The sequence below is a fragment of the Danio rerio genome, chromosome 18 (assembly GCF_049306965.1).
Source record: "Danio rerio strain Tuebingen ecotype United States chromosome 18, GRCz12tu, whole genome shotgun sequence".
Classification (NCBI taxonomy): Eukaryota; Metazoa; Chordata; class Actinopteri; order Cypriniformes; family Danionidae; genus Danio; species Danio rerio.
Window position 1 is genome coordinate 8,010,001 of NC_133193.1, and position 25,835 is coordinate 8,035,835.

At 36.7% G+C, this 25,835-nt stretch overlaps 3 protein-coding genes across 10 annotated transcripts in view; 1 reads left to right on the forward strand and 2 right to left on the reverse strand.

Annotated features, from left to right (window-relative positions):
* ppp6r2b (protein phosphatase 6, regulatory subunit 2b) overlaps positions 1-11,590 on the reverse strand; it is a 40,798-nt gene extending 29,208 nt beyond the window's left edge. For 2 of the 6 annotated variants that reach the window (XM_073930263.1, XM_073930260.1), the window contains exons 1-5: positions 11,443-11,590; positions 7,035-7,151; positions 4,292-4,527; positions 1,604-1,790; positions 575-712 (exon numbers count right to left, since the gene is read on the reverse strand). In XM_073930263.1, coding sequence (XP_073786364.1) covers positions 575-712; positions 1,604-1,790; positions 4,292-4,518 — 552 coding nt within the window. In that variant the 5' untranslated portion in view covers positions 4,519-4,527; positions 7,035-7,151; positions 11,443-11,590. Of the gene's footprint in view, positions 1-574; positions 713-1,603; positions 1,791-4,291; positions 4,563-7,034; positions 7,152-7,278; positions 7,451-11,442 lie in introns of those variants that run through there. The other 4 variants (XM_073930262.1, XM_003200421.7, XM_073930259.1 and 1 more) reach the window with 3 other exon arrangements.
* Positions 11,591-12,749: 1,159 nt separating this feature from the next.
* dnaja2b (DnaJ heat shock protein family (Hsp40) member A2b) lies at positions 12,750-25,017 on the forward strand. The gene is given in 9 exon segments (NM_212665.1): positions 12,750-12,941; positions 16,208-16,267; positions 16,355-16,584; positions 18,137-18,217; positions 18,334-18,467; positions 18,550-18,746; positions 21,940-22,084; positions 22,651-22,778; positions 23,600-25,017. Coding segments are annotated over 9 exon segments (1,242 nt in total). The 5' UTR covers positions 12,750-12,863; the 3' UTR covers positions 23,789-25,017.
* The window catches only part of LOC101882393 (uncharacterized), a 771,022-nt gene continuing 769,671 nt past the window's right edge, over positions 24,485-25,835 (reverse strand). For all 3 annotated transcript variants that reach the window (XM_073930258.1, XM_073930257.1, XM_068214871.2), the window contains one exon: positions 24,485-25,128. In XM_073930258.1, coding sequence (XP_073786359.1) covers positions 25,056-25,128 — 73 coding nt within the window. In that variant the 3' untranslated portion in view covers positions 24,485-25,055. The remainder of the gene's footprint in view (positions 25,129-25,835) is intronic.

A 25,835-nucleotide genomic window follows, 5' to 3' on the forward strand; every position in this document is an offset into this window, starting at 1 on the left:
ATCCAGCTTAAACCAGCCTAAGCTGGTTGGCTGGTTTTAGCTGGTCAACCAGGCTGGTTTTAGAGGGGTTTTGGCCATTACCAGGCTGGTTTCCAGCCATTTCCAGCCTGGTCTTAGCTGGTCAGGCTGGGAGATGACCAGCTAAAACCAGCTTGACCAGCCTAGCCAAGCTGGGAGTCCAGCCAAAACCAGCTATATCCAGCTTTAACCAGGCTGATCAAGCTGGTTTTAGCTGGATTTAGCTGGTCATTTTCCAGCCTGACCAGCTAAGACCAGGCTGGAAATGGCTGGAAACCAGCCTGGAAGTGGCCAAAACCCCTCTAAAACCAGCCTGGTCAACCAGCTAAAACCAGCCAACCAGCCTAGGCTGGTTTAAGCTGGATTTTTCAGCAGGGAAAGCATGCACCGTCTGATAAACGTGACCGTTCTCTAAGCCGCCATCTTGGGTAACTGCATATACATATTAAAAATATTGGAAAACCATCAAGAAATATTAATTATTTCAACTGTTGATTCTTCCATCGGACAAAGTTTATATAAGTGCAGTCCATTATATAAGTGTATGCGCACTCACAGTAAGCACTTCCTGTCTGAAACTGACAGGTTCCACACTGCTAATGAGACGCAGCACCAGATCCATCATAGCCGACGTGTCCAAATGTTTCAACACCTGCCCTAAAAAATCCTCCTTGTCCTTTAGGAAACTGATCACCTGATCAATAAGGCAAATAGAGAGAGAGAGAGAGAGAGAGAGAGAGAGAGAGAGACACACACACACACATCTAGATGATTATAAATGAATCATTACAAATATACTGATTATTATTATTTATTATTATGTTTAAATCCATAAATGTCGATTGTTAAATGTACAGTTTATATATATATTTTTTATTTTATTTTTATTTAATTATTATTATTCATTTATTCATTTTCTTTTTGGCTTAGTCCCTTTATTATTCTGGGGTTGCCACAGCGTAATGAAGCACCAACTTATCCAGCACATGTTTTTACGCAGTGGATGCCCTTCCAGCTGCAACCCATTTCTGGGAAACATCCATAAACACTCATACACTACGGACAATTTAGTCTACCCAATTCACCTGTACCACATGTCTTTGGACTGTGAGGGAAACCGGAGCACCCAGAGCCAGAATAAAAGCAGTTTTGAATTTGTTAAAACTTATTTTAAGGACAATATTACTAGTCCCTTTAAGCAATTTTTTTTTCATTGTGTACAGAATAAACCATCATTATACAATGACTTACATAATTACCCTAACTTGCCTAATTAACCTAATTAAGCCTTTAAGTGTCACTTGAAGCTGAATACTAGTATCTTGAAGAATATCAAGTAAAATATTTTTTACTGCCATCATGGCAAAGATATAAATAAATCAGTTATTAGAAATGAGTTATTAAAACTATTATGTTCAGTAATGTGTTGAATAAATCTTCTCTTCGTTAACCAGAAAAAATATAGAGGGGGGGCTAAAAATTCTGACTTCAACTGTATATGTTTTTAATAAGTCAAATAATCTAGATATAAAGCTGAAACACATGCAAGATTTTCGATTGAACACAGTGGGGCATGTTTGTGCACCTGCTCTGCCTTGTGGGTAATGAGGTTTCCGATGGCCTTGCTGAAGAAGGAGGCCAGCAGGGGGTTTAGCGGCGGCTTCTGCTCCAGGAAGCTGTACAGTGTGTTCAGCAGAGACTCGTCTCCACCCACTTTATCATTGATGAGGGACACATCGCACGTCAACAACTCACAAGCTACATTAGCATACCTGCACGACAGACACAGAGAGAAAAATCAATATATGACAAGTGAGTGACTGATTTATTAAAATAGATAAAGCTCAATATTCACTCCAAATGTTTCAGAAAAACTTCTGGAAATGTGTTTTATTCATTGACGCTGTTTTCTATACATTTTTAAAATGACAAGCAGGTGATACTTATTTAAATAATTATAAAATATTTGTGATTCTAGAATTTTTTATTTATTTAATTTTGATTACGACACTTTAATCAACCTGTCCAATATAGGTGTTGCTGCTGAAAATATTCACTTATTTGGCATGTAAATAAAGGCTTAAATAAAGAATACATTTGTATATAGACATACATATAGATATACATACATATACACTACCTGACAAAAGTCTTGTCGCCTATCCAAGTTTTAGTAAGAACAAATAATAACTTGACTTCTAGTTGATCATTTGATATCAGAAGTGGCTTATATGAAAGGAAAAAGCCTCTAAATTATGCTTATTTGACCAAAAAAAAAATATGATTATGCCTTGATTTTTCATTATTTATTTAGGACGTCTGACTTTTCTTAGACAAAATTCTCGTCATTAACAGAAATAATGTCCAGAATATAAAGTCATGGTGCTGTGGAAAAAGAATGAATATTGTGTCTGACTCCCATGAGCTTGGAGGACTGCATCCATACATCTCTGCAATGACTCCAATTACTGATTAATAAAGTCATCTGGAATGGCAAAGAAAGTGTTCCTGCAGGACTCCCAGAGTTCATCAAGATTCTTTGGATTCATCTTCAATGCCTCCTCCTCCATCTTACCCCAGACATGCTCAATAATGTTCATCTCTGGTGACTGGATTGGCCAATCCTGGAGCACATTGACCTTCTTTGCTTTCAGGAACTTTGATGTGGAGGCTGAAGTATGAGGAGGAGCGCTATCCTGCTGAAGAATTTAGTAGAGGAATGTAATGGGCAGCACAAATGTCTTGATATCTCAGGCTGTTGGTGTTGGCATCCACTCTGCAGATCTCTCGCACGCCCCCATACTGAATGTAACTCCAAACCATGATTTTTTTCTTCACCAAACTTGACTGATTTCTATGTGAATCTTGGGTTCGTGTGTGTTCCAGTAGGTCTTCTTCAGTATTTGTGATGATTGGGATGCAGCTCAAAAGATGATTCATCAGATAAGTCTACCTTCTGCCACTTTTCCAATTGATCAATTACAATGTACACATACATGTATAATGTAGCTGAAGTAATAAAATAAAACTTAATTACAAAAAAAAATAAGTTAAAGTCAAACTAAAGTATTTAACATGTAACGTTAACAGAACAGAACGTTTCATATTACTCATATAGAATTTATTCTAGAATTAATAGAATTTGACAGAACATCTAACGGAAAAAAATTAGGACACATAACGTATGCTCTTAAACAGCTAACTAAAACAAAACCAATAACAGATCATATAAATATAAAATATTAAAACAGCATAAAAAATAATACTTAACACAAGGATGCATACTGAATAATTATTAACCTCGGTTATTAATCTATGAATAAAAAAAAATAAAAATCAAACAAATAAATATTTAGATTTAACTTATTAGGATGTATTATTATAAAATATTAAGTGTTTATTTATTTATTTAGATGGATTTAGTTGTACTTGCACACAAGAGCACTGCATTGAAGGAACTACAACAAACACATTGGGCACATTAACATGCAAATAATTGAGAGGCAAAAGAGAGGGGGGTTTAGGGGGCGAGTCAAATTTTAGCCCAAACCTTAAAATCGGCCTAGCAACAACCATGGTTAAAGAGTCATTCATTCTTTTTCCTTCGGCTTTGTCCCTTCATGTATCAGGGGTCGCAACAGCGGAATGACCCACCAACTTATCCAGCATATGTTTTACACAGCGGATACCCATCCAGCTGCAACCCAATACTGGATACACCCATACACACGCATTTACACACACATACACTACGGCCAATTAAGTTAATTCAATTCAATGGGGGAAACCGGAGAAACCTACGCCAACACGGGGAGGACATCCAAACTCCACACAGAAATGCCAACTTGCCGAGGTGGGACTCAAACCAGCGACTTTCTTGCTGTGAGACAACAGTGCTAACCACTGAGCCACCGTGTCGCTCCATGGTTATAGATCACCTCATGGTTATGGGTCACAGAAGTAATATCAATATTGGTTAATCTTTAATTAAAATGGCCTAAAATGCTTTTTAGTAAGATCTAATCATTTCAAAATCACCTGTTAAAATAATCTGGCCCTACATTGCATTACTGATCAATATGTACAGTGGTCAACATTTAAAGTGGATCAAAAATTGTCCTAAAACAGAAATGGGTGTTGTTCAGGATTTTGATGAAATGTTTTGATGATACCACTTCAAATGTCGACTACTGTATTTTCATCCAAGCTTCAAGCCACTTTATTTCAGATGCGCTTATGAAGTGTTGATAATCCAGAGCATCTCTGCACTCACTTATAGCGCAGTTTCTCCTCCCGGTCAGCAGGGGGCTCGTGCGTGATGAGGTTGACCAACTCCAGGATGCTGCTGTCCTGCGTGAGGAAAAGGAGCAGCCGCTGGTTCTGAGCCTTGCACTCCTGCAGGACGTCATCTTCATCCAGCAGCTCCAGCAGAGTCAAATCCTCCTTCTCCAAAAGCTTCTCCACCTGAGAGGAGTTGTTTAGGTTGAACTTCCAGAACATGCCTGCAGTCTATAGGAGAGAGAGAGGGGGGAGAGAGAGAGAGCCTGAGACAGACAGAGAGCAGCTATTAGTCACTCATAGGGCTGTGCAATGTGACAATATATACAGTAAAGTCGGGGGCGTTACTAGACAAAAATTAGCTTACCCCATTGGCAGATTATTTTGCTTCTTTTAAGGGAAAACTCACTTAATATTGGCATATTATTTCTCAAAACAAGACAATATGTTTTGCTTATCTAGAAAATTCTTCTTGATATAAGAAATTTGAGATATTTAGACTAGAAACAAGACAAAAAAATCTAAGCAAGAAAAGCATTTTTTGCAGTGTAATTACACTAATGTACCTCAGGTAAGCCTTTAAATGTCAGTTTAAGCTGAAAACTAGCACCTTGAAAAACATCTAGTAAAATATTATGTTCTGTGAACCTGGCAAAGACGTTTTCAAAGACTTTTTCATCAATTATTTGAGCGCAATGTTAAAATCCATTACAGGGATGCAGACAGACCCATGAATAACAGCATCATGGGAAAGTTGCAATCTTGAAAGTACAAGATTTACATTTTACATTTTATTTAGTGATCATAAAGTGATTTGGTGATTAAGTGATTTACAATTTAGTCATATTTATTTTATATTTCTCCATTTTTAATCAAATATCTGCCATGAAGTGTAAAAAATAGGGCTGTTAAAATTAGCGCGTTAACGCATGTGATTAATTTGAATTATTTAACGCTTATAAAAAAATTAACGCAAATAACACAGTTGCAGTTTTTTTTATTTCCTGTTGTGGCTGACGTGTGTTCAGGGACGGCGTGTGCATGGAGGCGACCTAGGCCTTGGGCAGCAGAATAGTGAGCAAACCCCCCGGTGCTCACTTTCATCCTCTACACCCACCCCCTCCCTCACGGTCCTTAAGCCTGATTTATACTTCTGCGTCAGGTGACCGGCGTAACCCACGGTGCATGCAACGCGTGTGGCTGTGCATTTATACTTCTGCGCGCTGTCTCTGTCAGTCTGCATTAACACTTCCGAAATGCTAGTTGGCAGTGAGGTGTGAATGTTCCTATGTGTCGAGTTTCTTCGCTGCTTTTTTGCTTTTCCTGAACACTTCTGGGATGTACAAGTGGCTCAAACTCGCTCATTTTGAGGCAGGAAACGGTGGACGTGCAACAACTTTAACTATGAAGTAAACACAAAACAAAACTTTCCATCCGGAGCTCCTTCACGGGACTCCACACTTGTAAACAATCGTTCGCGCCATTCGCGCGGCTCTCGGTCCCGCCCAAACTCGTCAGCGCTACCAAGCCGACCAATCACAGAGCTTACGCTACGCGTCGTTGCGACGTGTAGTTACATTTTTTGAGAGGTGCACGTCAGTGACGGCGACGGCCACGGCCAAGGGCTATGCGTCAGCGCCATAGCATACGCCGGTGTTTGACGCAAAGTATAAATCAGCCTTCACTTTCATCCGTGAACCAGTCACTTTCGGGTTGAGGTCGGAGTGATTGCCATTTGCCTAGAGTGCCAGATCAGCTTTCTTTGGCCCTGCGTTTGATTAATGTGCAAAGAAATTTGGATAAGACCAAGGACACGCTTTAAGAAGGAGTATAAAACAATTAATGTCGCATCACCAGGCTATCCTGCTTTTCCTCCAGAGTTTCATGCAATTTCGGGTATTTCATTTTTATTCTTTAGACTGTAACTGCAGTTCAGCAGTTCACTCTCATTCAGCATATTATCATTCAGGATGTTTTAATAGAATTTGATACCGCATGGCGAACGGAAACAAAAACCTCCGCATTTCAGGACTCGCGTGATCCTTTAAGGTAATCAAAAACCGCTGCTTACATGGTAGACTCTTAATCAATATTATCTTAATCATAAAAGCGGAGTATTGGTGTCCATGTAAATGTACTCAGTAAAAGTGGCAGATGAAGTTGCAACCTGTCAAAGACAGCCCAATTCTCTGCCTTTAAGCTACTTCCAGGAGCCCTCACATTTCATATGTTTGACATGTTTCCCCCTACACGCAACCTTTGTAAAGCGTCTGCTTCACGTTGCTGTGTCAGAATCCTTGCTTGTAAAATACATCCATAGTTTAGAACGCTTAGTTTAAGCAAATTTGATAAACGCGATTGTGCACGTTGATGAATCTGTGTGTGTGTAGTCCACTTAGAATCCAACATGGAAATCCTTTTTGTTTGTTATTGGCATTGATTGTTTTGAAATTCAAATGGCACTTACATGCCATTTGAATTTTAGATAGGACCAGGGAAAGTTTTTATTTCAGTAATAAATAAGGCGTTCCGTGATTAATCATGATTAATTACAAAAAAAGTGTGATTAATTACATTAATTTATTTAATCATTTGACAGCCCTAGTAATAAATAAACATTGTACATTTTGATTTTACACAGACTTTAACATAAATATTTAATCAGCCAATTACATAGCAGATAATGCTGTGAATGTTTCCTATTCACTCAATAAGCAACAAATTAAAGAGTAAATTACCTTCAGCCAGATAATGGGTTTCCTCAGTTGAGATGCAGAGACCAGTTTACACACACTGGTTTTTCAGTGGTCAGTGGTCAGATAGCACATCCATCCACTGGGGCCGTCTCACAACACCTACAAGACACAAAGACAAGTCATCAAGAAATGACCAAGAGCAATGAGACACCCAGGCCATCAGATGAGCCAGAGAAGCATGACATGCACATTTGAATTAAGCCACATCACGGTCCAATAATACGACCTGAATTTGGGCTCTTGTTTAAGCACACGAGAAGCTGCTCGCACACCCACAGAAAGCAGCATACTCTTTTTTTTTTTTTTTTTTTTTAAGTCTTATAATAGGATTAATCAGATTCTGGAGCGGATGTGAGGTCAGACGCCAACCTCCTAGACTACATCACATTACTGTAATCCATCTATTTACAACACACACTCATTTATAAAGATGAAAATCATGTGTCAGCAGAGTTCTAGCACCTACAGACACTGTATGACTCGTTATACAAGATTATATTCACTTTTATATGTACTATTGAATATATAAATAATGCTTATGACTTCTGCAGCATTAGACATCATTAAACAGAATGATAGAGATAGACAGAGTGAACAATCAAACCATAAAATGATAGATAAAATGACAAAACAGACAGAGGTAGATAGACAGAACATTAGATGAAACGATAAATAAATTGTTAGCTTAAACGATATAATGCTAGATAGAACAATAGGATGATAAAGAGAACAACAGTACGACAGAGAGAACAATAGATAGAATGATAGATAGAACAATAAATAGAACAATAGAACGATACATAGAATGATAGAATGTTAGAATTTAGGGTTGTAACAATATACCGGTATGACGGTTTACCACGATTTGAACGTGCACGATTATCATACCATGAACAATTGCATATCAACGGTTTTAACCCTTAAAGACCGAGACAGCCGCCCGCGGCTAAAAATAAGTATTGCTCTTAAATGTTTAATAACTTTTGATCCGCTGATCCGATTCATACAATTCAAAGATTGGCATTAAGAAGAGAATCTCAGCTTTCCAGTGCTGTATCACATAACATTCGCAGACTTTCAGAGGCTCCGGAATCAGTGCGGTTACGTCATCAACATTTGACAACGCTGATTTGACAAAGAAACGCTCGTCACTGTGTCTCCGGACAAATCAGACATGATACATTGATGCATTGTCCCTCCTCCATGCCCAGATTGGTTCAAACTCGCTATATCACAACCAATAAGCATAGGTTTCGCTTTTGTTTGTGGACCAAACAATGAGCTTTTTGAACAACACGGAATGAGAGATAGGCATACATTTATGCGCGGCTAAATAAAACGCAAAAAAAAAAAAAAGTTTTGCATGAAATAATTCTCATACTAAGTACTTTTGCATGCACAGCAGCACAGAAACATGACAAAACAGTGACACAGCAAAGACGAACTGCTGCTCTTGCTGTTTTCAAAAGACGCAAATGAAGATGCAGCTGTTTGTCTGCATTGCAGACAACCATATCCAAATCCATATCCACAGACAACCATATCCATGCTGGCACATAAAACCTAAGGATGTTCCATATTGAATCTAGTTTCGTTATGTAACTATTTATAGTATAGTAAATATGTATATCTATTTTTTTACTGAGGATTTGCACCATGTTTATTTGGACTTTATTTGGACTTTGACACATTATTTATTATTTTCTTATTTTTATTTGTTCATTGTAAGTGGTGTTGTTTATAGTAACTAAAAATATATTATTTGGAAAAAGTCAAATTTGCTTCACTGTTCTATTATTTTGTAACATTTGTAACATACCGTATACCGCGAAACCGTCAAACCGTGGTATTGTTTTAGACGATTATCATACCGTGAAAAATTCATACCGTTACAAGAATGAAAGATTGTTAGATAAAATGATAGATACTAGAATGATAAAACATTAGATAGAACGATAGAACATCAGATAGCAGGATAGATAGAACATTAGATAGAACGATAGAACATTAGACAGAACATTAGATAGAATGATAGAACGTTAGATAATGATAGAACGTTAGATAGAACATTAAATAGGACGATAGACAGAACATTAGATAGAAGGATAGACAGAACGATAGATAGAATGATAGGTAGAATGATAGATAAAACAATAAATAGAACTATAGAACTAAAGAATGTTAGGACGATAGAAAATTAGATAGAACGATAGATAGAACGATAGAACATTAGATAGAACAATAGAACATCAGATAGAATGATAGATAGGCAAGGCAAGGCAAGGCAAGTTTATTTATATAGCACATTTCATACACAATGGCAATTCATAGAACAATAGATAGAATGATAGAACATTAAATAGAATGATAGACAGAACATTAGATAGAACAATAGACGGAACGATAGAACATTAGATAGAACGATAGAACATTAAATAGAATGTTAGACAGAACGATAGAACATTAGATAGAACAATAAATTGATAGATAGATAGATAGATAGATAGATAGATAGATAGATAGATAGATAGATAGATAGATAGATAGATAGATAGATAGATAGATAGATAGATAGATAGATAGATAGATAGATAGATAGAGAGCAATAGAATGTTAGAACAATAGAATGATACATAGAATATTAAAACATTAAGAACGATAGATAGAATGAATGTTAGCTTGAAGGATAGATAGAATGACAGTGTTAAATAAAAACAGATAGAACAATAGAACGATAGACAGAACACTAGAATGACAGATAGAACAATAGATAGAAAAATAGATAGTATGATAGAACGATTGAACATTAGATAGAACCTTAAGAGTGAGAGAATGTTAGATAGAACAATAGAATGTTGGATAGAACAACAGATAGAGCAATAGAATGTTAGATAAAACAATAGAACGATATATAGAACAATAGAACACTACATAGAACGATTGATAGAATGCTAGAGCAATAGAATGTTAGATACAGCAATAGAACGTTAAATAGAGCAAAAGATAAAAACAAAACGTTAAATAAAACAATAGAACGTAAGATATAACAACAGAATGATACATAGAACTATAACGATAGATAGAATGAGAGAACATTAGATAGAACGATAGATAGTATAATAGATAGTAAGATAGAATATTAGATAGTACAATTGAATGTTATAACAATACATAGAACAATTGAATGATATAGAACAATAGAGATAGATAGATAGATAGATAGATAGATAGATAGATAGATAGATAGATAGATAGATAGATAGATAGATAGATAGATAGATAGATAGATAGATAATAAAACTGACAGAAAGACAGGCTGTCAAAACAATGAAATGACAGACGGACAGATAAATTGAAAGGCCAAGAGACAGACATGGGAAAACAACAATCTATCTCCCTAAATTGACAGAAATATCTGTCGTTTTATTACATACCATTGTATATAATTATGTTAATTACAGACAGACAGATAGATGATGGGTCAATAAAATGACAGATACACAGAATACAATGATAGACAGATAGAATAGATAAATAGAAAGGGTAGAATGAACAACAGAAAAATATATAGACAAGCAGATAGTAAAAGGTCAAAATAGAAATAAAAAACACAAACATACATGTATTTAAATGTGAATGTTTGCCTAAATATCTAAATTCATCTGAGTTTATTTTACTGTGTGTTCTGGTGAATGCAGAAATGCTGCAGAGATCAACATGTGTGTGTGAGAAAGATCAAATCATACAGTCCAACGAGTCCAACACACACTTCACGCCCACGGTCGCGTGATTCTACGAGTATTCAATGACAATCTGGCGTCTGTACAGTTCCCCTCATTACCACGATATTTTCCACTAAAATACACAGTAAACGTCTTTAACTCAACGAGGCGAAATCAAATCCTTCGTTCAAGATCAATGTCAGACAGACACACAGAGAGGCGTCGCTCAGTGTCACTGTCCATGAATCCACCAATCAGAACGCAGAGGCGAGACTCTGCGCACCAATCAGAACGCTGGGAATTTGCATGCCGTTTACTGGATGTTGCAAAGCATTACAAATGCCTCCTCTGCCAAAAGCGTTCAATTCGTATTAAAATCATTTGCATAAACTAAAGTAAACATACTCAAGAAGCATGTCGAGACCATATCAACACGCACAGCTATTTTATTTGAATATTCGAAGGCTGTAATACGAGCACACACTTCAAGGTGAAATGCATTTCTGTTTAACATAATCTTAGTTTTTTATTTAATAATTGCTCGTGATGTCACGTGGGTCCATATGCAGGTCATAAACGCGCTTGCTATGTCAATCGGAAATGATCGACTGCCACATTAACGGTATTAAATAACACTACAGTCAACAAATGAACTGCTGTGAACTTACCAGAAACACTTGGAGATGTCAGACAAACAGCAATCTGTGATCAGAGCTGTCCTGGAGGCTGTCAGAGAGGAGATGTGCTGAAATTCGGTGTGCGATGCATCGTCCTGCATCCACAGATCCCCGGTGTCCTCCCTCCTTCACCAGCCCTGCCTCAACAAGGGCCCCTTCAGAGCTTTAAACTGTGAGCAGAAAAAGATTTTGACATTATTTCTCAAGTCAAAATGGCCGACCATGAGACGTGTACGCGCATGATGATGTGCGTGTGGACGCGCCTGGGGATCGGTTCCATTTACAATCAGTTTTGTGGAAGGGAAAATACCGCTCCTGTTAATTATTGAAGGACTGTAACATTAGAAATGTTTGAGGATATGAGGACATTTCTTTTAAAATGTTTTTTTAATGGTTAATGTGTTTTTAATTGTCTTTTTAAATAGTTTTAAATGGTTACTTTAATAAAATAATTATACCCTTATTATATATATTCAATCTAATAATATTATATCATGCTTCTATAATATATTTCTTATATTTCTATTTTTACTCGGAAATTAAAGGAAATTATGTATTTGAATATTATGTTAAACAGAAGTAATTTTTATTTGTTTTATGTATATGTAAAATAAAATATTACATTTATTTTAGTATATATATATATATATATATATATATATATATATATATATATATATATATATATATATATTAAAAACTATTATTATTATTATATATTATTTTAAAAACTTGTTAACTATATATATATATATATATATATATATATAGTTAAAAAGTTTTTAAAATAAACAAACAAATGCACCAACATAAAATTATATTTTAAAATCATACATAGTTTCAATTTATTACATCTTATTACAATTTATTAAAATAAAAAAACATACACATTTACATATTTAATGTAATATTTAATTGTACATTACAAAAATACATGAACTTACTATATAATATAATGCAGTGTAACTTTAAATTTAACTTTATTGTGGTTACTTAAACCATTTGGCGTTTTTCCTCATCTAATTAAATGAATTAAGGCGAACGATTAAATATTAAACTTTTAAAATCCTTTATTTAGATTTTAAAAAGACATTTGTAGAAAAATAAACCAGAAATTAACGTTAAATTAAAATCGTCCTCGGATACTAGGAGATTTTCAAGACTTTTTATTTTTATACTCGAGGCATCGTATGGCAATAAACCATCTACAAAATAGGAACAGAGAATGTTTAATATATGTTTAAATATGTTTCATTCGTTTAATATATAAAACAAACACTGGTGTGGCGCAGGAGTGCAAGCGAGTGCGCGCACCGCCCTGTCAGACGCGCGCGCGCACGTGACGTCACGCAGCCGGCTTTTCTCGCTCTCTCCGCTCCTCCTCGCGCAGCTGCTGCACTGGGTCTGCAGACATGGCGAACGTCGCAGACACAAAACTCTACGACCTCCTCGGAGTATCTCCGTCAGCCTCCGAAAACGAGCTCAAAAAGGTAACCTTAGACGCGCGGTTTTCCGCCCTGCGTATCGTGTAAGTTATAAAACCGGAGATGCGCGTGACGCGGAATAGATGCTGCGTGTTGGGAGCTGCTGCTGTGTTTTGCTCAAATCCTCAACTGAGGCCTTCATCTGAATGATTTAGGGATGGATCTGGGAGATAATCCGTCAAAATTGTGCTTTGTTTATCATTTGTAGTGTCGTAAGTCTGCTAGCCAGGTGCTGCGGACAGCTGAAAGGTGCTGCTCCAGTTCAGCGTAGATGCTTAGCTAACCAGCTCATATGCTTTGACCTAGTGATGCTTAATCCAGTGTGAACGTGTTGTGTTGGCTATTTTCTAGATGAGAATCATTCAATGTTTGTGTTCAGTCCTTTGTATGGAAGGTAAACAGGCTCTAGTTTTAATGCTCAGGTTGTTTTTGAGTGTTCTGTTGGCCTTTTGTTGTTGTTGTTGACAGTGTGCACACAAAGGATTTCAGAATTCAGAGCGAGATCTTCAGTTATGTGGGTTATCAGGAGGTATCACACACACTAGATCTACATGAAGGAAATACTTCTGTGAATTTGAAGCCAGTAGGTTGAAGAAAAGGCACAATGCCATGTGATGTGCTTAGAGGGAAATGGCCTGATGGGTTTTGTTCAAGCTCTGAAATCTGCTTGCTTTGATCAGTCAGATGTTGGGGAGGGGGATTGGGGTCTTTGGCTCAGTAATGGCATATGGCATTAGTTTAATTTGTAGGGGAGCAAGAGTTCAAATTAGAAAGGTTTTCAACCAAATTTTAAGCTTTGTGACGTGCTATATAATTACTGATGAGACCTCCTATTTTGTTGTCAGCATAAATATTTATATTTTATAGTATAGTATAAAATTGATAGTGAGCATTTCCAGCGTTATGGATGTGACGTTTGCAGAAAAGTCTCAAAACCTAAATTCACAGAGAAAGTTTGTTAACATTATGTTATGTTAACCAGTTGAAGGACCAGAAAAATATCAATCTGTAACCATTTTCTATATTTTAAATGAGGAAAATAAGCATGTGTTATGGATGTGACAAAAAAGGTTGCGAGTTTACAGTCTACCACATACTTTGTAAAAATTCTGTGAATGAAACTGCAAAACCCAAAATAAATAATGATAATCAAAAGCATAAGAGTTGGCTCACTATAGAACAAAAACGATTGATTTTATTTTATTTGACATTTTTGCATTAATGAGGAAAAAGCTTTGTTATTGATGTGACACCCCTGCGTTATGGATGTGACAGGTGCGAAATTGGCTCTTGTGTGATTTTGGTAAATCAAATTTAATTCCTTGAAAACATTAACGGAGACATTTTTGAGTATTTTTAAAGCACTGTAAAATAGTTGCTTACACAAAAAACACAGAAACAGTTTCAACATTTATTGCAAAAACAAAATTTCTTTTATGGCAAAGTTAACATTTGCATGGAATTGCTCTTGTATATGAAAATGTGATACTTTTTTAATATACGTAGAAAGCAAATTTAATGCTGTTAAAGTGTTTAATATTATGACTATAAAATGTATTACCAGGATTGGGATTTGGGAATGTTTAATTCAAGTTTGACACGCATAATATTTTAAAATTATGTAACTTTTTTTAATTAATAATTTTGATTGTGGAAGACCCAATGTATACATAAAAAAATTATGTAACTTGTCACTTTCATTATTACTTTTAGTAACATAATAAAATGTTTACTTTCTAATTAAATTGTTTATTTATAAAGCATTTATAATTGGATAGTTATAAATGAATTATAAATCAAAGCATTTTGCTCTATTTGGTTGCTAGGGTAAACTGGGTAGTTGCCAGATGGTTATTTGGTTACCTTTAGGAAAGTATTAGACTATTAATACTACTTTAGAATAGTATTTACTAGATATTAGGGCTGGGAGATTTGGCCTAAAATCAAAATCTCGATTAATGGAACATTTTAACTCGATTATGATTAATGAACGATTATTTTATTTATTATTTATTTTTTTTGCCCTCATAGTTCACTGTCAGGTTTTCATTCATTCATTTTCCATTCGGCTTAGTCCCTTTATTAATCCGGGGTCGCCACAGCGGAATGAACCGCCAGCTTATCCAGCACGTTTTAAGCAGTGGATGCCCTTCCAGCTGCAACCCATCTCTGGGAAGTCAGATTTTGTATAAATAAATAAATATAATAAGTAAGGGTGCATTACTTGATTTTAGATTAATTGAAGGAAAGCACACTATCTACTAATTATGATTATTTAATCAACATCAACATCTAAAGGCATCTCCTTTGCAGCTTCCAATCATCACCAGTGTAGTGCAAAGTAAGGCTTACAAATGGGTCTATCGTCCTACTTGACCAGAGATCAGATGTGGCTGCTAAGTGGCCACAGAAGTGTAAAGGTAATTTAAAAAAATCATCCTGGAAAAATTAGATCGATTAAAGGTTCTGAATGTCGATTTTTTTCCGATTAATTACCCAGCCCTACAACAAATGCTCCGATCGAACGGCTCGAAATCCGTATCATATGATAATCACTTTTCATGAAGACTCGATTGGTACTCGCCTATCTGGCCGATCTCATGAACCGATTGCAGGGGTTTGTTTACATGCAGAGGAAGATGCACATGCGCACATCAGCAGTGCTACAACACGTGAGGAGGTAAATGGTGTTTGGGGGGTGGGAGTGAGCGCTGCGGCCCAACACAGCAGCTAAAACACATATATGTGGTGCGGCCTCTGTTTATACAGCTTATTGGAATGACTTTTATTGGCCAATGATTATCCAGCTGCTTTGTTAGTTGTTAGATTGCTTTGTTAGTCATTTTTCTTATAATGTTTCCATCTGTTTGATCTATTATTTTCTGTAAAGCTGCTTCTGATTATGAGATGTCCACACTAAATGGTTATAAGAGACATGTTTAAGGGATTATATACAGCATCCTTCATAAATTCTCTGAGGTAAGGAGAGATCTCCACTTAAGTATTATACTTAGAGGGAAAATGTGCTTTATGCACCTCTGTATCGGCCGATCACCATGACAAGGAATCAGTACTTTGTATCGGCTGCAAACATCCTGATCAGAGCATGCCTAGTATTTACCACAGTATTTTCTTTTTTGTGTCATTGTAAATCAGTAGTAGATGATCTTTACTCAGACAGAGTATCAAACTTGACTCTGTCTCTGAGTATTAATACTGCTTGTTATAATAAGTACTAATAAGTGATGTTTTTTGTGTTTTCATTTTCTTAGGCATATCGGAAATTGGCAAAAGAATACCACCCTGATAAAAACCCCAATGCAGGTGACAAGGTGAATGTTCATTTTATAAAAACACAAGTTCTGAAAGCCATTAACGAAGTAATACTTGTAATTCAACATTCTGTTCTTTTATGTTAGTTTAAGGAGATCAGTTTTGCGTATGAGGTACTGACCAACCCGGAGAAGAAGGACTTGTATGATCGCTATGGGGAACAGGGTCTGCGTGAGGGTGGTGGTGGCGGAGCCGGAATGGAGGACATCTTCTCTCACATCTTTGGTGGAGGTCTGTTCGGCTTTATGGGCGGCCAGAGCAGCAAGAGCCGAAATGGTGGCCGACGGAGAGGAGAGGACATGATACATCCTCTGAAGTGAGTTAATATAAAAACAAAAGCAGAAGAACCTGAAATATTAATATCAAGTCATTAAAAGCACTAAAATAGAGTTAACAATGTCAAAATGTCCTCTAAACTAATTATTCGCTCAAAAATGAAAACTGTCATTTTTACTCTCTCATCACCTGTTCAAGACCTGTTTGAGTTTGTTTATTCTCCTGGACACAAAAAGAAGATATTTTGAAGAATGCTGGAAACTGGTAACCATTGACTTCTATAGTATTTGTTTTTCCTACTATGGAAGTCAATGGTTACAGGTTTTCAGTTTTCTTCAAAATATCTTCTTTTATGTTTAACAGAATAAAAAGAAAAGTCATTCAAAATAAGAATCCAATAAAGGTTTATAAGCACTTGAGGGAGAGTAAATAGTGGGTAAATTTTTATTTTTTGAAGGAACTATGCCTTTAAAATAAAAATTAGTCTATGCATTTACACTCACCGCCACTTTATGAAGTACACTCTACTAGTGACGGGTTGCACCTCCATTTGCCTTCAACACTGCCTAATCCTTCATGGCATAGATTCAACAAGGCACAGGAAATATTCCTCAGAGATTTTGGTCCATATTGACATGAGAGCGTCAAGCAGTTGCTGCAGATTTGTCGGCACATTCATAATGCAAATCTCCCGTTCCACCACATCCCATGCTTTCATGTTGTTGACACTAAATTCTGACCTTTTCATCTAAATGTTGCAGCAGAAATCGAGACTCACCAGACCAAGAAATGTTTTTCCAATCTTCTATTGTCTAATTTTGGTGAGCCTATGTGAATTGTAGCCTCAGTTTCCTGTTCTTAGCTGACAGGAGTGGCACCCGGTGTGATCTTCTGCTGCTGTTGCCCATCCCCCTCAAGGTTGGACGTGTTGCCCATCCCCCTCAAGGTTGGATTGTTCTTCTGAATACCTCGGTTGTAATGAGTGGTTATTTGAGTTACTGATGCCTTCCTATCAGCTCGAGCCAGTCTGGCCATTCTCCTCTGACCTCTGGCATCAACAAGGCATTTGCGCCCACAGAACTGCTGCTCACTGGATATTTTTTTTTTCTTTTTCTGACCATTCTCTGTAAACCCTAGAGATGGTTGTGCGTGAAAATCATAGTAGATCAGCAGTTTCTGAAATACTCAGACCAGCCCGTCTGGCACCAACAACCATGCCACGTTCAAAGTCACCTAAATCACCTTTCTGCGCCATTGTGATGCTCGGTTTGAATTGCAGCAGATCGTTTTGACCATGTCTACATGCCTAAATACATTGAGTTGTTGCCATGTGATTGGCTGATTAGGAATTTGCGTTAACAAGCCGTTAAACTGGTGTACCTAATAAAGTGGCCGGTAAGTGTATAAACAACTTAGAAAGTCTCAATAGAAAGCGGTAATAAAAAAAAAACAATTAATTAAAAAAAATACTTTTTTATGATAAATTTATCTTCATGCAATATTCCAGTTATTGTTTGCTGTTAAGAGGTGGTGAGTTATAATGGACAGTGCATCAAAATAATGCAAAATGTACATTTTTAAATACCCTTTAGGGTGTCATTGGAGGACCTGTACAATGGAAAAACAACCAAACTACAACTAAGCAAGAACGTCCTCTGCAGCGCCTGCAATGGGTAAGTGTTGTATGCATCATAATTTAAGGGTTAAAACAATTATTGGAAATAATAGTAGCAAAGTCAAATCGTTTCACTTACATTGCAATAAACACAATTGTGATTCTGATTCTCAGTCAGGGTGGAAAAACGGGCGCTGTGCAGAAGTGCAGCACATGTCGGGGCCGTGGCATGAGGATCATGATCAGACAGCTGGCTCCTGGCATGGTCCAGCAGATGCAGTCCGTCTGCACCGACTGCAATGGAGAGGGTAAACAATCACTTTTATTTACTATATGCATGCGTTAAAAGAACTTGTGAAGAACTTTATTAACCTGATGATGTGTTTGTAGGTGAGGTGATCCACGAGAAAGACCGCTGTAAAGAGTGTGACGGTCGTAAAGTGTGTAAAGAGGTGAAGGTCTTGGAGGTGCATGTGGATAAAGGAATGAAACATGGACAGAAGATCACGTTCAGCGGAGAAGCAGACCAGTCGCCTAATACAGAGCCTGGAGACATTATACTGGTGCTGCAGGAGAAAGATCATGAGGTACAATACACACACAGTGTGGGGATCATACCAATTGATGATTTTTATTCCATTATGTTCAAGCTTATGTTTATAAATCCTTTATATGGTATAAAACAGTCGTTCTCAAACTTTTTTCACCAAGTATCACCTCAGAAAAAAAATAGTCTCTCCAAGTACCACCAGAATGACCAGTATTGAAATAAATGAGCGCTGGCTAAATTAAGCAGCTACAGCACTGCACAGTTCGAAAACGAGGCAAAGTCATATTCATATTTCTACAATGTTTGATAAATTTGGAAATACATGTTGCCTGTACAAATGACATATTTGTAAAACTTTTTGAAATCTAAACATTAACTTGTAGGTAGATTGCAAGGGAACCCGTTTTTCTCAGAGGATGTCAAGCTGACAGAACATTGCTGCACTCTGATACAAGTTTTATTTATGGAGAGAATTAAAAAGCACTGCAGTGTTTGGGTGTTCTGTGTTTGTCTGAGATAATTAGTCCAACGACATTTGAAGCTGATCAGTTGGTTCTTGTCACGTGACTCGTGGTCCGGCATTCAGTAAAGTTAAGATGTTTTCAACTTGGTAACCCTGGAATACTCAAGCGCGACGTGCTGCTTGCGCCTTCATTTTAAATTTCGAACTTGTGCATGGAAATGAACAGCCGCCATCATTTGCGATCTACAGCAGTTGATCTTCTTCTTGCACATACATGCTGGATTTACCTGATTTGTTGACAAGTGGGTTGCGGATAGATTCATTGGCAGTTCTTACTCATTTTGCTAGCCTGTGGGTTAATTTTGGCACTGAAGTGACAGAGATGCAACAAGAGAATATGGTCATTTTTCAATATTAAAGATTTTTCAAGATAGAAGATCATTCAGAAGGTCGTGATTTTTATGTGTGGCCCGGTACCAATTGATCTACAGACTGGTGCCGGTCAGTGGCCTGAGGGTTAAAGACCACTGCTCTGGTGCATACCTGCTCTGCAAGCACCACGCACCTCTTTCTCTAGTTCTGCGGCAGTTGGATTAATTTTTAGCAGATGATGACGCGATGCACTAAAGTAAACTTTAGAGAACAGCCAATGGCGATCACATCGGTGTTATCATACGCATCAAATGATTACAATTGTATTGATTTTTTTCTTTCATTGCTCAGTGAGTCCTCCGTATACCACTAGAAGTAAGCCCACGTACCACACTTTGAGAACCACTGGTATAAAATACAATGGTTAGAATGAAAGTGATAATTACCTTTAAGAGCTAAACCAGTGGTTCTCAAACTGTGGTACGTGTACCACTAGTGGTACGCGGAGGAATGAAATATTACATGTACATGCTACATATATTTCAAAATTAATCAAAAATGATGTATATAATATGCCATATATGACATACAGGCTATATTTCTGAGGTAATTTGCCATGTTTTTTTTTAACTGTGCAGAGTTGTAGCTGCTTTACTGGGCCTACTACACTACTGTATTTCAATTCTGCTCATTTTGGTGGTACTTGGAGAGACTATTTTTGAGAGGTGGAGAGAGGTGGTACTTGATGAAAAAAAATTGAGAACCACTGAGCTAAACCAATGGCTAAAGATAATTTTAATGATTAAATAGAAATTATTTAGTCAAATATTTATTAATAAAGGATTTATTTTATTTTATGTAAATATATACAATATTTTATACAAATATTTTTATCATTTTTTTATTATTAAAATAAATATTTTCAGTATTACTGTTAGTACAGGCCGTATTGTGCATAAAAAAATCATTATTTCTGCATAGAGGAGTTCTGCTTGGTTTCACTTTTGATATAAATGCTAAAAACAGATTTTTTGCATTTGGTCATTAATTTACATCACAATGGCTTGAAACCAAACCAAATGCTAAGGATAATTTAATTATTTAATTAAAAGTATTTAATTAAATATTTATTAATAAAATATTTAGTTTATTTTATATAAATATCAAATATTATGCTTTATATAAATATTTTCTTCTTCTTTTTTTATTAGTAAAACACATTTTTAGCAATTCTGTTCAAATTACCAGCATATTATGCATAAAAGATTAAATAAATAAAAGATTTATTTTATATATTATAAGTATATCAAATATTTTAGATACCTATTTTAATATAAAAAATATTAAAACACATATTTTCCCAGAGATGGGTTGCGGCTGGAAGGGCATACGCTGTCTAAAAACGTGCTGGATAAGTTGGCGGTTCATTCCGCTGTGGCGACCCCAGATTAATAAAGGGACTAAGCCGACAAGAAAATGAATGAATGAATATTTTCAATATTACTGTTAAATTACAGGCCATATTGTGCATTAAAATATTGTTTCTGCACAGAGCATTTCAGTTTGATTTCACTTTTGAAATCAAAGCTAAAAACAGAAAACCTTTATGCATTTGCCTTTAATTTACATGAAAACGGCTCATTTTTGAAAACAATACTGTCATCGTATTTTGGCACCAAATTTAATCTTAAATCTTTTGAAAATCAATGATATATAAAAACGTAATTTGTTCGAGGTTTGTTATAATTAATTTAATATGAATATGATGTGGGCAACGCAGTGGCGCAGTAGGTAGTGCTGACGCCTCACAGCAAGAAGGTCGCTGGTTCGAGCCTCGGCTCGGTCAGTTGGTGTTTCTGTGTGGAGTTTGCATGTTCTCCCCGCGTTGGCGTGGGTTTCCATCAGGTGCTCCGGTTTCCCTCACAGTCCAAAGACATGCTATGTAGGTGAATTGGGTAGGCTAAATTGTCCGTAATGTATGAGTGTGAAGGAGTGTGTATAGATGTTTCCCAGAGATGGGTTGCAGCTGGAAGGGCATCCGCTGCATAAAACATATGCTGGATAAGTTGGCGGTTCATTCTGCTGTGGCGACCCCAGAGTAATAAAGAGACTAAGCCTAAAAAAAGAATGAATGACTATGAAGTTGACCCACGAATATTGTTTTCAGAAATGATCAGGGTACCCTTGATTAATTTGCATATATGCAAATATACTTAAAAATGCATAACAATTATATTTGAAGAAATGCAGCAAGCAGTATTAAATGACTTGTTTGCTGTCAGGATGTGCTGTGCTTTGCATAATAAGAATGTTTGTGCTAATGGGAATAAAAGCATTGAAATGCTTGGTTCTGCTACTGTTAAAGACTATGATCTCTTTGTATTTTTTTGTCCAGGAATTTCGTCGTGATGGGAATGATCTGCACATTGGCCACAAGATTGGTCTGGTGGAGGCGCTGTGTGGTTTTCAGTTCATGCTTACACACCTCGACGGGCGGCACCTCGTCATCAAATATCCTCCTGGCAAAGTCATAGAGCCAGGTGAGCATGATTGTTTTATGTGTTCACTAAATATATGTGAGAAGTTGCGTTGCAGGGTTATTAAAGGTGCTGGTGATTCTTGTAAATGCATCAATTTTATTCTAGCGCTTAATCAAGGTTTGAAAAGTGCTTCAATTTTAGATAAAGTGTCTGAAAATGTAATCGTGTTACTTTCATAATAATTTGTCACTAAATAGGTAATAATAATTAACTATTTGAATAAAACAGATACATGCATATGCCTGTAGCATAATCTGCCTTTATTTATTTATTTGTTTACATGTATATAGATATGAGTATATGAGAGTATAAGAGAGTAATTTAACGTTGGGTTTGGGGCAAACATACCATCAAAATTTTCCCTAATATTATACTAATACTATATTATTATTTATACTATATAAAATTTGATAACAAATAACATCTGATATAATGAAGTATGAAGGATGTAAATATGTAATCTGCCGTGCTTGTAAAGTGCTGGAAAAGTTTGAATATGGACATGGAAAGAGCTTGAATTTGACTTTGAAAAATGAGTAAGAATCCTGGTCTTGGTTTGTTGTCAGGTTCTATAAGGGTTGTGCGGGGGGAAGGAATGCCTCAGTACAGAAACCCGTTTGAGAAAGGAGATCTGTTCATCAAGTTTGACGTGCAGTTTCCTGAGAACGGCTGGATCAGCACGGAGAAACTATCGGTGAGTTTTTCAACAGTTCCTTAGAAAATATTTTCACAATGCCTCATCAGTCACATTTCTGGGTTTCACAGTAGTGGAAGTCGTCATAGTTGGGTGACTAAAGTACTCACACTATGTACAATTGGCTTGAACCGGGCTGAAGCACGCTTGTCCCCCCTCCCGACGGCCCACACTCACATGCATTTGAGCCTGAGCACGCTTGCGTCATCGATGATGCGCTGTTCAGTTTAAGAAGCGCTCTCGCTCAGCACAGTGGAGATTGCTTTATATCGTTTAGCCGTTTGATATGCAGTGACACGCAGTCAAATATTACACTGAACAGATCCGCCACTTTTGACGCTCATAAACAATCAAAGTCTTTATGCTGCAGGAATTAGGAGGTTTGCTAAAGGTGCAACTGTCGTGCAGTGACAGGGTTTTGCATCTTATAATAATCTACGACAGTTTTTATTCATTGAACAGTAAGAATGATTAATAAATCCATATGAAACAATCCCCGTAAAAGACATGTCTCGCTTTCATTGTTGGTCTCTGGCGCGTTTTGCATGGAAATTAAGCGCTGATACAATGCTTTCCAAAACGACTTACTAGGTCTACGATTGAACGTCTTCATCCAAAAAGTTTTTGTGTGTGTTCCTGCAGGAGAAAGATAAAATGTAAAACTACTACAACTGTGTTTGTCTGACAGATAAAAGTCATAGAAATGCTTTCCAAAATGACTTACTACTAGGTCTTCGATTGAACGTCTTCATCCAAAATCTCCATCTTCTCACCTAGACCCACCGAGGAAGCGTTTTTCATCTGTGTGTGTGTTTCTGCAGGAGTTGGAGGATCTGCTGCCGTCTCGTACAGAAGTCCCTGTCATCTCAGCCGACACAGAGGAAGTGGATCTGCAGGACTTTGACATGAGTCAGGGGTCATCAGGTGGACACCGGCGCGAAGCGTACAACGACAGCTCCGACGAGGAAGGAGGTCCACATGGTCCTGGTGTTCAGTGCGCCCACCAGTAGTCCCACAATTCTTTGCAAGGTTTTGATTTGTTTGTTTTGTTTTGTTTTGTTAGGGGAAATATTAAGATTCCCTTTTGTCGGACAGATTCAATCCACAATCATCATATTATAGTGAACTGAACACACAAACACAGTATATATAGATATACGCTTTACCATATGGTTCCATAAGTTAGTGTATTTACTAACATGAGCAAACAATGAAAAATACATGCAAGATTGTGTTTATTCATCTTTGTTAGCAGTATTCATTGAAAATATAGTCAGCCTTGTTAAGGCACAGTGCATTAAAGGGATAATTCACCTCACATTGTTCACCTTTTAGTAGTTTCAAACATTTCTAAGATTTTTTTCTATTGAACACAAAAGAAGATATTTAGAAAAATGTTGAAAACTGTAACCATCGACTTCCATAGTGTTTGTTTATTCTATGGATACAGGTTTATATCTGCTTTTGTGTATTACAGAAGAAACTCAGGTTTGTAGCCACTTGAGGGAGAGTAAATAGTGAGGCAAGTAAAATTTTGGCGTGAACTATCCCTTTAATTAACGTTAATAAATGCTGTCCAGACTGGTCATAATTTGTTCTTGTTAGTAAACATATGACCTAATGGAACCTTATAGTATAGTTTGACCACTTACTCAAGTCGACACTCATCCATGCACCGATTTTAAAAGAATAGACAAGCATAACTAGAATCAAAGCAAAGCGAAATAATTTATTCATCATTCCTTTCATTTCCATTTGTAGACGTTCTCAGTATATACGCTCTCTGAAAATCTAAAGCTGAATGTCTGCGGCGGGGCAGACGCTGTTGTTTAAGTTATAACTAACACACACGCACGCACGCACGCACAAATGTGTTCAAGACTGAGGCGGTTCAGACATCATCTTGTACGGTAAATTCGGAGAAAATCGCTGGTTTGTATTCGACAGCGGAGTAACGTGCATGTGGGCGACACGCTGAGATTAACACGAAGCAAACCAAACCCAATAGCGCGTTTTTATGGTATTCGAGTCATGCAATTTATTATTTGCCAAAGAAACACCACAGTCTTCTTGAGATCAACAGCCAATGTGTGCATGCGTCGTAAGCACTAATACAAGCCTGTAGGGGGCGACATTTATCATTGGCAACCTGGAAAGTGTTTGAACCGCGAACACAAGTTGCCATCGTTCAAACACAGTTACTTATGTGCTCATACATCAATAAAGTTGATGAATGTTTTGACCGTGTGCGCTGTGTGTTTTTGTGGAAACCGGTGTTTAGTGTCCTTCTTCAGTCTCTGTCATGCGTTGAGCTGTGGGGGCTAGAAGCTCTTTAAAGCCAGCGGTGTTTCTACAAAAGCAGAACAAAGAAATGTTAGGGTGGATTTGATGGAGCTGATGGAGATTTTGATCTCATGGTTCAGTTGTGATTTTCATTTCTCTTAGATTAAGAACTTTAGCAGAATGTTGATGCTGCTCTTTTTTTTAAATCACATGCTGTGTCATAAGAAAGCCCAAATCATGGGAGTTAAAATCAGAACAAATAAAGGTTAAAGCGGATTTGAGCTCATTTTGTGTAAGAGAGGTAAACATTTTGATCCATGCTTCAATTGTGATTTTCATTCCTCTTAAATTAAGAAACTTAGCAGATTATTGATGCTGCTATTTTTTTTTTTTTACTCCGATGCAGTGTTATAGGGAAGCCCAAAATTATGACAGTTAAAATCAGAACAAACAAAGGATAAACATCTTTGAACTAGTTTTTGTGAGAGGTAAACATTTTGTTCTCATGGTTCAGTTGTGATTTTAATTCCTCTTAAATTAAGAACTTTAGCAGAATGTTGATGCTGCTCTTTTTTTTTTTTTTTAAATCACATGCAGTGTCATACGGAAGCCCAAATCATGACAGTTAAAATCAGAACAAATAAAGGTTTAAGTGGATTTGTGGATGTTTTTTGTGAGTGAGATAAACATTTTGATCACATTTTCTTTCCTCTTATATGAAAAAGTTTAGCAGAATGTTGATGCTGCTCTTTATTTTAAATCACATGCTGTGTC